A 12,935-nucleotide genomic window follows, 5' to 3' on the forward strand; every position below is an offset into this window, starting at 1 on the left:
TCCGGAATCTAATTTCTTTTTTGTTTGGTTTGATAGGTCAGATACTTTAAGTAAAAATAAAAAGCTGTCCAGAGATATTTCAGTCGCTTGTTGCACAGCATTGAAACGCAATAAACAAAAAAAATAATGTCACAGATTGTCAGAATGGAGTGTTCTCTTCTTTCAAACCAAAGTTAGAAACGACATTACAGTGAAGTGCATTGTGTTCTACTCTCTTTCATAGCGAGCAAAGTCAATAATGAACTAGGCTTCATCAATCATTGGCTCCTTTGCTAACAACAATCCACAAATGGGATAAAGAACCAATGACCTCACAGGCACTGCTGTCATTTGCCTTGAAGATGAGCAACTTGACACCATCAGTTGTAGTGTGCTACTTCTGCTAATTTAAACATTGTCACAAAAACAAATAGTGCACTGCTTTTATGAAAACTATTTATTCAGCCCTTTGAATTCAAAGTGAAATAACTTTTTTTCTCCGTTCAATTGTTTAACAAAGGAGTGTGACATGTTGGAGTTAAGTCATTGGAGTTGAATTGTTGTTTGCCATGTGAATAGGCCAACTGTTTTGTAACTTGAAAAAAGCAAACAACCTACATTCTTCGTTCTTAAAATGCAATTGGGAGTTTAAAAGCTCTCACTCAGCAGTTCAAAGCACGTAGTAAAAGAGGCATCCCCCTTTCTACAATTTCTGGATAATAATTGAGGAGGCTCCTCCACCTCCATTGCAGATACCAGCCAGACCGTACTGGCCAGACTTGAGGTGATGGACCATGTGACCCACAATTCTTGCACCAGACATCCTGAAAAGGACATCACCCATGTCATGTCACGTCACCGCTCAAGTTGTTGTTGTTCTTGTGGACAATAACTCTGACGTTCTACTCATCTGTCATTCATGAATCGATCGTCTTAAAACTTGGTAGATATGAAAGAATGGGCCAGTATCTATCCATCCTATATATATATATATATTGTTACATTTTGGATCAGGGTTGATTAAGTCATTCCAAACTTATTGTTGCTTAAAGTTTTGAGTTCGCTAAATTTCAGCCTGTAGTGTTCTAATTTCTAAAATGTTCTGAAATTTAGGTGGTGCACAAGTGTGGAATTTACAGATTTTCTTTTTGCTTACCCAATGGGGTGTCCCAGTGACACGGCTCCCCCGTTGACATTTACTTTTTCAGGGTCGATATCCAGCATTTTGATGTTGGCCAGAACAACCACGCTAAAGGCCTCGTTGATCTCCCACATGGCGATATCATCTTTTGTCAATCCAGCTGCATCCAGGGCCTCCACAACAGACACACATGAAGGAATTTTAATGTGACCAAAGCGTTGGAGCAATAGACTGAATCTGGTTTACAATTACTGGGAAAAACTAATTACTAAATGTAGATAACTCAGTTAAGAATTAGTGCACATACCTTTGGCACAGCAAATGCGGGAGCAATGGGGAAATCAATAGGTGCAACAGCTGCATCAGCAAAAGCTAGGTGGTTGTGAGAAAAAAACAATGTTTTCTTTTTCTTTTAAAAAGTACACTAAAACCCCTCTTTTAACACAGTCATTGCTAACCAACATGAGTCAGATACTTGACATGCACTAACCCCCTTTCTGCATCGAGGAATACGGAACCAGTGTACTTTTATGAATAAGACCAAACAACATATTTTTGTGTTTTTCTTTTTCTAACATACCCGAATAATACTTGCATCGTGTGCACTTACATACAATCCTGGCAAGTGGAGTGACATTATGTTTTTTTGCAGCGTCTGCTGTCATTAATACAAGGGCAGCCGCCCCATCATTCAGAGTGCTTGCATTGGCAGCCGTCACTGTACCTAAAAAAAAGATATAAACAGTATTAAATTAAAAAAATACCCAAAACATACAATGAAGGAAAAACTAACTGTTGAGTACCATTTTCTTTCTGAAACACTGCTTTCAGTTTGGGAACTTTACTGAAATCCACACGCCTCCACTCCTCATCCTCAGACACCACCACATCAGGTTTGCCTAAAAATGTCAAGATCATTAAAGATACCGAGTAAAAGATGAACCCCACCGTGGACACCCAACAACAACCTCTTTGTGGTATGCTAACTGGAACAATTTCCTTAGCCAACACTCCTGACTCGAAGGCAGCTTTACTGCGTGTGTAGGAGTTGATTGCAAAGCTGTCTTGCTCCTCCCTGGTGATGTTGCTCTTCCTAGCAGTGTTCTCTGCGCAGTTGCCCTATTTGGTTAACACATAAAATATAAGCAATCACAAGATTAGGCAATGATAGAACTGGTTGACATCTGGGATTTCGGAATAAGCTAACAGTCACCATGTGGAATTTATTGTAGACATCGGTGAGTCCATCTTTCACAATAAGGTCTTCCAATTGAACGCCACCGTAGGTCAGAGTTTCCCTGGCCATCACATAAGGCACATTGGACATGCTCTCCATACCTCCAGCCACCATGACATCCTTAGCAATAATAAAAAATAAAAACACAATAAGACATGGGCGGCCCAGCAGCTTAGTGGTTAGCGCTGGACCTGTTTATTCACGTTGAGCCTCAATATTTCCTTTGCCATACGATAACAAAGTCCACACAAATGAGGGCCATTCATTACAAACTGGCAACTTTTTAATGTGATGTTACCCACATAAACACAAACTAAAATTCATTTAGCTACCTGATGCCCACACATTAAACTCTGGGCTGCCATCATGATAGACTTCATCCCAGAGGCACAAACTTTATTGATGGTGGTTGCTGGAGTGCCAAGCGTCAAACCTAAAAATAGTACAAATAGAATTTAAATGCAAAGCGATTAAAAATAGAATAGAATGCTATTCTATTATTATGGGGAGCAATAAAATGGTTTTTCCACGTGATGCTACTGACCCTTGTTTATCACTCTACCAGTCGTAGGTGCTTTTTATTACTTATTTTAGTGCACTTTTTTAACATTAAGAGAGCAAATGTATAAATTAGGCATATATATGAAAAAAAGACTGGTCCACTATATGATGTCCACTGAGGATCAGATAATAGGAGTGAAATAATTTCTATCTAAACCCTTAAAGGTCTCATACCTGCTCCAAGTAAGGCTTGCCTGGTGGGTGCTTGCCCTTCTCCTGCTTGGAGCACATTCCCCATGTAGACCTCATTCACATCTTCAGGTTTTATTCCTACATTGATGATAAAAAAAATCCTATTAATTGATATCAAAATCACTTTCAACATGCAAATAACAAAGTACCTGCTTTATCGATTGCTCCTTTAATTGCAACAGAGCCCAATTTTGTAGCTGAAACAGCTGCCAGACTGCCCTTGAAGGAGCCCATTGGAGTGCGGGCCGAACTAACAATGAACACTTCCTGAAACCATCACAATAAGCAAAAAATGTCAACTGTGAGAGCCAATGAGCCACACCACGCAGTTGGCCGGGAGCCGCATGCGGCTCGAGAGCCACGTGCTCGCTACCCCTGCAATACACGCTAAGTTTACAGTGCAAACATGGAAAAGCAACATCGATTTGCAATTTAACTTACATTGAGAGACGGGCGAGACGTGTAAGTTCTTGAGATCTGTTTTGAGGAAAAAAAATAAGGACAGTGACGCATACATGTACGAAAGTTAGTTAGGAAAAATATGTATACACGAAATAAAGGACAATACAGGCTGGCTAACATTGTGTGTAGTTTTGTCACTTGAGCTATTCTCAAATAAAATCCTGTGATGACAAACAATGATCAGCAGTAGGCAAGAAGCCTTTTTATTTAAAGCTTTATGAAATACCATTTGACTCAAGTGAGAATAAATGATAAATGATCACAGTCACATGCGATGGCTGCAATAAGGTTAGCTTGCTAGCTTAGCACTTGCAGCTATGGTGTTTACAAGCACAACGGCAACTCAGTAATGCCACAAATAACGAGATCTACCATTGATGTATTTTATGAGCACACCCACACTTACCAGGGACTTGCATGTCAGGGAACGTAGGGTTAAAAGTCCACTGGATGACATTGTGAACCCGGTGATACAAGTTTAGGGCCACTTCACCTTCAACTAGGAAGTGTCAACAGTGGAAGGATACGACAATGAAGATACGCAGCCAATCACAGTGGGGGTGTGTCCCTATGACGTAACCTAAAGTTAAAAAAAACCCAAAAGCGATGCATAAATAAACTATGGCATCATTTCTTTGAAAAAGATACATGATTAACATTTCTTTTCATACTTAACTAATCTGTAATCATGGGAAAAGCATTTTATCTTGATTTATTTGATTAACCCTGTTGAAATAATCAATGACAGTGAAACACAGTATTTTTACAGATGATTTATTTTTGGTAAAAAGATCACATTAATTGTTGCCATATAGTTGACATGCTCTTTGAAAGACAAAATAACCCCTTGTCATTATGTCAGTTTAGCCTAGTGGTGTCCAAAATATCGCCCGTGGGTCACCTGCGGCCGGCTGCCCAGTTTTTATATTCATTGAAATATATCTTCTATACAGCCTCCATTATGTTGAATTTCTCAGCTTTAACACTAGATGGAGGTCGCCACTCAAACAGTGGGTGGGATTCTTAGGTCAAATCCAGATCAGTTCTCTGTGTGGCGTTAGCATGTTCTCCCTGGGCCTGCGTGGGTTTTCTCTTGGTACTCTGGTTTCCTCCCACATTCCAAAAGCATGTATGGTAGTCGAGTTGGACATTCTAAATTGCCCCTAGGTATGTGTGTGAGCATGAATGGTTGGTTGTCTGTCTCCTCGTACCCTGTGATTGGCTGGCCACCGATTCAGGGTGTTCCCTGCCTTGTGCCCAAAGTGAGCTGGGATAGGCTCCAGCACCCCTTTGTGAGGATAAGCGGTTCAGAAAATGAATAAATGAATCTCATAGATCATTTAAAAAAACAAACAAAAAAAACAATCTGATATGGGGCTATGTTGGTTGTGATTTTCTTGACTTTTTTATGGTCACTGGCTTTTCTCTCTTCTGGAAAGTTCATTTCAGTAGTGTAATTATATATTTATATACATGTTGAAGATAGTATATATTTTGCAATATCCTTAAACCTCAGGAATATATTGCAGCCTAAATATATAAAAAAGACCGTCCTTTTTCAAGTTACATCCTTTGATTTTAGGGAAAGCGGCCCACAGAAAATAAAGTTTGCACACCCATGTTTTAGCCCATGCTAATAATCAGACATACTAAATAACCCTATGACCTAATGAACCAGACATGATATAAACCAAAGGTAGAAATATTGTGATTCGAGGAGATTTGGGTGACTGTTCAGTCACAGTCCATCCAGTCAGAATTGATCAGAGTGCGAACTGCTCTCCTTCTCACATAATTGTACTGTGTCTGCCTGGATCCATACGAAAAGAACAGGTACCCTGCAAAATATGGTGTTTTGTTTGCCTACATCCAGACAAGATAAAGTAACAGATGGGGAAAAAAAATCTTTGAAAACGACCTACCTCTGTACTCAAAAGCAGCATCAACTTTGTAGCCAATCCCAGGGAGCTCCGTGCGAATCATTTTTGGGTTTCTATGATCCATCCGGCCCCTCCTTTCATTATAGCTAGATGGATTTAATAACCAACATAGACATTTGACTGACATCGTCTCAGCACACGTCATTTTGTGAATGTTCTACTCTTTATAAAGGTTGCAATTGTATCTGTTTGTTGCCTGGTAGATGCAAACCAGAGTACTCACCTCCAGTATTTATTGTTTGCAAAGAAGAGCGTTCTTCCCACAAATGGCACGTGGACAGCGGCGTCGATTTTGGTTAAGGATGAAGGCAAGCCAAAGTCACTGATCGGTTTGGGAAATCCAGGTAAGACAGTGTTTCTTCTGACTTGCCAGTAGCGGGCACCTTATTCAAGAGAAAGTTGAGTTAGTATGATTTATACTTGTAGACTTGTTACTCAGATCCTTCATATTTCGTAGTTCAAAGTACTACAGTGAATGCAGTTTCAACTGGGAGAGTTTTGTTTACCTTCAAATAGAAGAACCACGTTGCGATTCTTATACTCATAAGCAGCATCAACCTTGTTAATCCCTGACCAGACATTACTAATTGTCCTCATAGTGACGCCGTCCCAGTTACGGGTCCTTTTCCAAAAATGGCTTGGAAACAAATAGAACATTTAACATCTCAGTAGATATTTGCAAGATTTTTCTGGTAAAACTTGATTTGTGTGTTGTGTTAAATCAATGTACTGGATCTATCTATGTTTGTCTTACCTGCCCTTGAAGAAATAAAGAACACCCTGTATTGAGGTTACAGCGTCAAAAACGAGATTGCGACTACAACGGTCTGGTGGTGGCGCAGGTGGATCAGGTTGCGGAGTAGAATCAGGACTATCTGTTGGCTGAGTTGAAGCTCTGACTCCTTTAAGAAATAAATAATTGGCTTGATTTATTTTGCACTTCGGAATGCATCCGACGACGCCATTGCATTTGACAAACACAAATGAACAGCCACTTTTTGCAGTAATATTTTGGTTGTCTGGTGAAAAAACAAATGTTTGCAGTTGTAGAAACTAAGAAATTTACCAAATTAATGCAGAATTGTGCTGTTTTTGCAAAATATGCTAAAAACATTCCAATTCTTTATGTATGGCCCCATTGCTTTTCAATTGAGCTAATTATTTCCATTTCACAGTCAGCATTCATTAAAAAAAACCTTACATTTCTCCATTCAGTTCTATTGATGTTCAAATTGGACCCACCCAAAAATCAACAGGAACCGAAATGCCCCAAAATCAAGAGAAAATGACTTGAATTCTGCCAAAATGAACACAAAGTGATGGGAAAATGCGTAAAAATCAATAGGAACTGACCCAGAATTGCCCACCCAAAACCTCATCCAAGATTATTCCACATCATTCTGCACAATTGCAGTATACCGAGCCAAATGAAAGAATTCCCTCACAATTTCCCCCCTAAATTGAATTTTCTATTCATGAACTCACCATATAGTGACTGCACACCCCTTCGGTCATCATCTGGTAGCACATAGCCCTCTGTGTTAACGTACTGGTAGGTGGGATACATTAGGGCTGTTCGAACTTTAGAGTGGGACAATCCAAGTGCATGTCCAAACTCATGAGCTGCCACCAAGAACAGGTTGGTTCCTATAAATAAGAAAAGAAATGGTGGATTTTCGACTTGAGCGAAATAGGATTTGCGTGATAATGATTCATGGCGCCACCTAATGATGTCTGACTCCAGCGTTCGTCCTCATCAAAATGGGTGTCGCCACCTCTGCCCTCACCAGGGGAAAAGGCGTGAGCCAGGACCCCACCTTGCCCATCAAAGGGTACAAAATCTCCATGATCTGGATTCCAAAGGGACTTTAAGTTAATGGTCAATATTATAAAAACCTCATCGCGGAAAGAGTTAGGACTTACTACGAGCCGAGAATTTGATCATTATGTCTGCAAAGCCGCTTTGAATCTGCTTAAAATCCAATGGAATGACATCACTGTAAATCTGCAGCGCCTTGGCCAGGGTGGTATCCACAAAACTTTGAGTCAAATCTGGCGTATATTCAGTGACCCTAGTAAGAGTTGACAAACACTTGCGGTTACATTGTCGAATTACTGCATCATATTAAAACAAATAATGTCTAACCTGTACGTAATCACATTCGTGTCCCACTTGGGTTGGCCATCAAAGTGAGCATACTTGAATTTATTCAAGTCTGTAAAGCCACAGCGTGGTTTGGACATAATTTCCAAGGTGTTGGAGTCCAACTGTCCTGTTACCTCCAGACCAAAAAACTCTTGCATTATTTTGAGAGTTTCTTCAAAGGAGTCAAAACCGCCACGCCATATCTCACTATTCGTGGTGACTCCCACTTCAGAGAAATATTGGGAAAGGTAATCCTTGACAAAAGAGAAAAAATATAGATGGATCATTTGATTATTTCTTTTTACAAACTCATTTCATCATCTTACAGAGTTTGTTGAAAAGTAATTGGGTGAAACGTTTATTGCATCTTTGTACAATTGGTTACTTTGCTGGGGGATTGAGCCCTCAATCTGAGACCTGTGTGGCGCACGTACTGACCACTTCACCACTAACAATTTTCATTTCATCAAATGAGTTTGGACTACTCAAAATAACAGGGCACTTAAGATAACAAAAAAATGGTGTTATGCTTTTCAAGCATTGAATGGATAAGTGACATAGAAATCTATCAGACTATAATATAATCACATTGAAGAGCGGCAGCATTTGTTTACCTGAGCTTTAGCGAGATCTTCTTCACTGGTTAGGATGGTCGGCACAGCTGCAGTGATGACCATTGTTGCCGTCATTAGCAATACTTTGACAGCTAATGAACTTTCCATGATTATTATCTTGCTTCAGAGAGCAACTAAGCGCACACTTCAATTCTTCTTCGCATGCTCTGCACACTCTTAAAGCCCTTTGGTTAATTCCTGAGATAAGGTTAGGGATTGGCGGTATAATGAGCGGAGAAGGACACAAGATCGGGCAATGAAACATTCCTGGGATTGTCTGAACAGGCCACTTGGCAAGCATTTCTTGTTGTGAATTAGATGCAAACTGTTGTGTTGAGATTTGATTGAAATGTCAAGCTTGTGCTTCTAATAAGAAGATGCGTTGTGTTGCCCCTGTGCTGAAGGTGCTGTTATATAGGATTTGAGTTGGGGGGCGGGCGTGGTGAGAAACAGTGATCCTGACTCAGTGATAAGCAAATGTACTGGTTAGTCATTCAACAAAACCATACAATTTGGACAATAATTTGACCTAAAAAAAATAAAATAAATGCATGGTCTAGACAGAGGGTGTGCAAACCCGATGCCGTTTTTATTCGCCCGTAGCACATGATGAAAATGTGGAATAAGAACCGCAAAAGAAGCATGAATTCAGTCTACATCCTGTTGACTTTAACACTACATGCGGTTAGTTGCTTAAATAGTGACACTGTCAATTATTGCCAATCAATATAGGAAACTACAATTTCAGTATTTAGTTTTACACTGGTTAGCTTAATATAAAAATACAATGTGATAATTGTTTGGGTTCTTATTTATATAGAAATATATATATTTATAAAACAAGATCCTTGACATTGTTGACATCAAATCCATTTCAACTCTGTTTGTCACTCTATTTTTCTGCCTTTGAGCTAACACCATACCAGATAAGGAACATGTGCCCGAGGCAAGCGTTGTCTTGTCATGTCCATTTAATGAGCATGCCACATTTTTCTGTAATGGCTGGCTCACAATGTGCATTAAAATGTGCCAAATAAACCAAAACAAGACATCAAGTTCCAAAATAAATAGGTGAGACCTGAAAACAAAATGCAGTACATTCAAATAATGAACTGACAACAAAGTTACGTACTATAAATTGGATTTATTCCACAATATATTTATCACAGTTTCAGCATTTATACATTTAAATGTGCAGTCACAGTAGCTGCAATCTCTGTTCAAGGAAAACAATACAATGTGTGAGGCACATTTTAACTTCATATGACTTTGTAAGAATTCCAAGGCAAAAAAAACAGTTGAATTTTTTTAATTAAAATAGTTTAAAATAAATAAAATCTTAAATACTAAATACTGCTTGACTAAAATGAGATATGTACGTATGTATATCTAGTAGTTATTGCAGGGCAAGAAATAGTTGTTTCCCAAAACACGGTAAAATGTCCCACTGCTCAGGCTGTACTCAAACATGAGGCGTCCACTGTAAATATAGGCAAAACCTGAAAGCAAAAAAAAAAGGCTCAATTTCATTTTTAAGGAAATAACTTTTATATACTGTATGAAACTTTGCACCCAGACTATTAGCGCTGTTCCATATTGTTAACTCACCTCTGTACTGAAAAGCTGCTGTCACCCTCCCCGTTAGCCCAGAGAATTTCTGATCAACACGTTTGGGGGATCCCTGGTCAATCTTCTTACTGGCTTCATTATAGCTTTTGACAGAAAAACATAATGACACCATTTAGCAAACATAATCCTACCAATCGATAAAATCCTTCCAACTGACCTGTAATACATTCTTCCAACAAATAATAGTGTCCTCTCTGACTGCACATCATATAGAGCTGCATCGATTTTTTTCACTTCTTTGGGCAGACCAAAACTTGTTATGGATTTAGGGTATCCTGGAACAAGATCGTATCCCCGGAAAGCCCAAACTTGACGACCTGCGGAAAGAGGATAGCTTCTGAATATCAGCCATACCATTTTAGTGCAAGCTAAAATAGAGTTCGGAGACATATACGGTACCTTTGAAGACAAAAACTTTATCTGATATTTGGCTCTCATAAGCTGCATCAATCCTACTGGGGCTATTGGCCCACAGGTTTGTGATGAAACTTTGCTGAGGCGTACTGCTTTGGGGGTAAACTCGCCAAAAGAAACTGAAACCACACAAAATGCAAAATGATGCAGAGATCACTCAGTGGATCACCTATCTTATTAATGACTGTATTTTGGAGACAATTATTACAACCCTATTTTCTGCACTATAAATCTATGAATATTCAAAAGTGACTTGTATGGGTTTTTTTCTGACCACCGACAGCATGTTTTTTTTTAGGCTACAGTTATTTGAAAATTGTGCAGTGATCAGATGCCTATTCTCCTGTTGTTTTACCCCTCTATATTAAAAATGGCCCTCCCCAAAAATGCAATTTATACTCCAATGCAACTCACATTATTCCTCTTCATTGTGCTTTCTTTGGCTCGGAAAAATACGGTACTACGTTTTACTATGGACTACTATTCCAGAATACAATATAGACTTGACTTTTGGTTGTCTATTCCTGTGATACCTGTCTTTGAAGAAGAGCATATCTCCTCTTAGGGTGGCCACAGCATCCAGCACCATGGTTTCGTCACAAGCATCGGGGGTGGAAGGTGGTGGGGGGATATCAGGATTTGTTTCAGTATCAGAATTGGGACCTGTAGATTAAACATGGAGGTGTTGTTGCTTGGCAACTGTGGGAAAACGACTAAACAGTGCGTGGCTATCTTCAGCCAAGTAGCCTGCCATAACCTACCATAAAGAGCCTGGATGCCGTTCACGTCATCTTGGGGAAGGCGAAACCTGGAAGGGTTTGTATATGAGTAAATAGGGTACATCAGAGCGCCTGGGTCCTGAGAATGAGATAATCCCAAAGAGTGACCAAACTCATGGGCAGCCACCAGGAAAAGAACGAATCCTGCAAAAAATCATCCGTCATTAGCACATTCACATGCATTTTTTCAGTTTAATATGAAATACGATTGAATTCCGTACCAGCATTTGAGCGGAAAGTGAAGGTTTCATCCTCGTCAAAGTGAGCGTCTCCTCCAATACCAGAACCTGGGGCGAAGGCGTGAGCCAGAGTCCCCCCAGGACCGTCAAAGGGGTAAAAATCACCGTGGGCTGTTAACAATAAAACATTTACATCAGAGGTGATACATTTAGGCATCCACACACTGCTTCAGATGTTTGGTGTAATATCACAATTTCATCATGTGATCCTCTTTGAAAATACAAGAAATAGCTTGTAGGGAATGCTTGCACTAACCTGTCACCAGCATGTTACATAACATTTTGTTATGGGTGTTTTCATTTTATTTTTAACCACAACAGTTGCTCAATAGCACCTGAATTTGGACAAGCCAAGAATGGTTTGGAGTAAGCACCAATGACCATATGTTCTCACGTAACGTGTTGATGATGTGAGATAAATCATTTTAAATAACCAGCTATTTATTATACATATTCACTCATAAAACCAAAACTAAATTAAAGTCAACCAACTCATTGACTGCCTATGACAGGGATAGTGGTCCAATCCATTTTTTGATAGGGGGGCTGGCAGCGATCGAACAATTTACTGGACATACAAAGATAAATACTTTTGGATAAGTTGCTATGTATTATAAATATTTAGCAACAAAACAAATGTCTCAAAATGTTTGCAGACTTTCAGAATAGTGACAAATTCATTTACAAATTCTATAGTTGTCATTTAATCGATTAGATTTGGAAGTCCTTCATATACTTATATACCATAATTCTCAAATAATTTCAACACCCCTGAGTACAATGCGTCTTCTTAGAATACATAGAAAGCCTAACAAGTTTCACTTCCATACAATTTCCAGATAACGATTTTCGACTTACAGAGACGACCAAATGAGACCATGATGTCTGCCGTTCCACTGTAGATTCGAGTGAATCTAAGAGGAGTAACTTTGGCCCAAACGTCCAATGCTTTTGCTATGGAGTCCTCAACTTCTGACTGTGCCATATCGGGTGTGAAGTTCTCAATCCTGCAGATGAACGAAACATACAAAAAAAAGGAATGGCATCGACAGATCCTCATAACCTTTCTCTTAAAAATCACTTACCTGTACGTCAGACTATTTGTTTGCCACTTGAAAGCATTTCCAAAAGTCGAGAATCCGGCAACCGAGCTGTCGGGAACGCCACAACGGGCCTTCTTCATCATCTCCATGGTGTCGTCATCCAGCCTCCCGGTTATTTGTAAACCGAAGAATTTCTGCATGTTACTCAGCTTTTGACTGAGTTGGCTTATCGCACGTCTTACAGTCGGGCCGCTTTCGTCTTTGAGGTCGTAGAATTTTTTCAGGTAGTTCTGCAAAACAAGGCCATTTTAACAAGAAATAATGTGCTACATAACATAATGTGCTCCGTACGTTTGACAGATGGACGGAGCAAAAATATTCTATGTAACTCACCTCTGCAAAGTTCTCATCTTGGGCGGTGAGGTATGGAACGGGTCCAGCGAAGACTGCAGCTGCTATGCATAGTAAAATGTATAGATTAAGCGTCCCCATGTTTTCTCAATCTATTCAACATGTGTTTCTGTGCTCATGGCAGTGCTTTTATAGCCTAAATGCCACT

At 39.5% G+C, this 12,935-nt stretch overlaps 2 protein-coding genes across 2 annotated transcripts; both read right to left on the minus strand.

The window, feature by feature from the left end:
* Window positions 1-418: 418 nt before the first annotated feature.
* On the minus strand, window positions 419-4,122 carry acat1 (acetyl-CoA acetyltransferase 1). The gene is made up of 12 exons (XM_077592523.1): window positions 3,979-4,122; window positions 3,552-3,587; window positions 3,260-3,377; window positions 3,093-3,188; window positions 2,690-2,790; window positions 2,334-2,477; window positions 2,089-2,239; window positions 1,924-2,019; window positions 1,731-1,844; window positions 1,428-1,492; window positions 1,136-1,293; window positions 419-803 (listed from the first exon to the last, which is right to left on the minus strand). Exons 1-12 carry the CDS (start codon window positions 4,027-4,029, stop codon window positions 683-685), a joined length of 1,251 nt encoding a protein of 416 aa, XP_077448649.1. The 5' UTR covers window positions 4,030-4,122; the 3' UTR covers window positions 419-682.
* Window positions 4,123-4,330: 208 nt separating this feature from the next.
* LOC144068424 (uncharacterized) lies at window positions 4,331-12,886 on the minus strand. Its single transcript, XM_077592958.1, is given in 19 exon segments — window positions 4,331-5,410; window positions 5,495-5,598; window positions 5,736-5,895; window positions 6,019-6,149; window positions 6,267-6,414; window positions 6,998-7,159; window positions 7,237-7,362; window positions 7,436-7,584; window positions 7,659-7,966; window positions 9,620-9,771; window positions 9,881-9,984; window positions 10,059-10,218; window positions 10,301-10,434; window positions 10,849-10,978; window positions 11,077-11,238; window positions 11,316-11,444; window positions 12,192-12,340; window positions 12,419-12,666; window positions 12,770-12,886. Coding segments are annotated over 19 exon segments (2,859 nt in total). The 5' UTR covers window positions 12,869-12,886; the 3' UTR covers window positions 4,331-5,306.
* Between the last annotated feature and the right edge of the window lie 49 nt (window positions 12,887-12,935).

The sequence above is a fragment of the Stigmatopora argus genome, chromosome 22, assembly GCF_051989625.1.
Source record: "Stigmatopora argus isolate UIUO_Sarg chromosome 22, RoL_Sarg_1.0, whole genome shotgun sequence".
In the NCBI taxonomy this organism is placed as follows: Eukaryota; Metazoa; Chordata; class Actinopteri; order Syngnathiformes; family Syngnathidae; genus Stigmatopora; species Stigmatopora argus.

Coding starts and splice junctions, on each gene's coding strand:
- acat1 (XM_077592523.1), bottom strand. CDS start 4,029: ATGTCATCCAGTGGACTTTTAACCCTACGTTCCCTGACATGCAAGTCC. Junction 3,378..3,551: donor CGTCTCGCCCGTCTCTCAAT/GTAAGTTAAATT, acceptor TGATGGTTTCAG/GAAGTGTTCATTGTTAGTTC. Junction 2,478..2,689: donor GTTTAATGTGTGGGCATCAG/GTAGCTAAATGA, acceptor ATTATTGCTAAG/GATGTCATGGTGGCTGGAGG.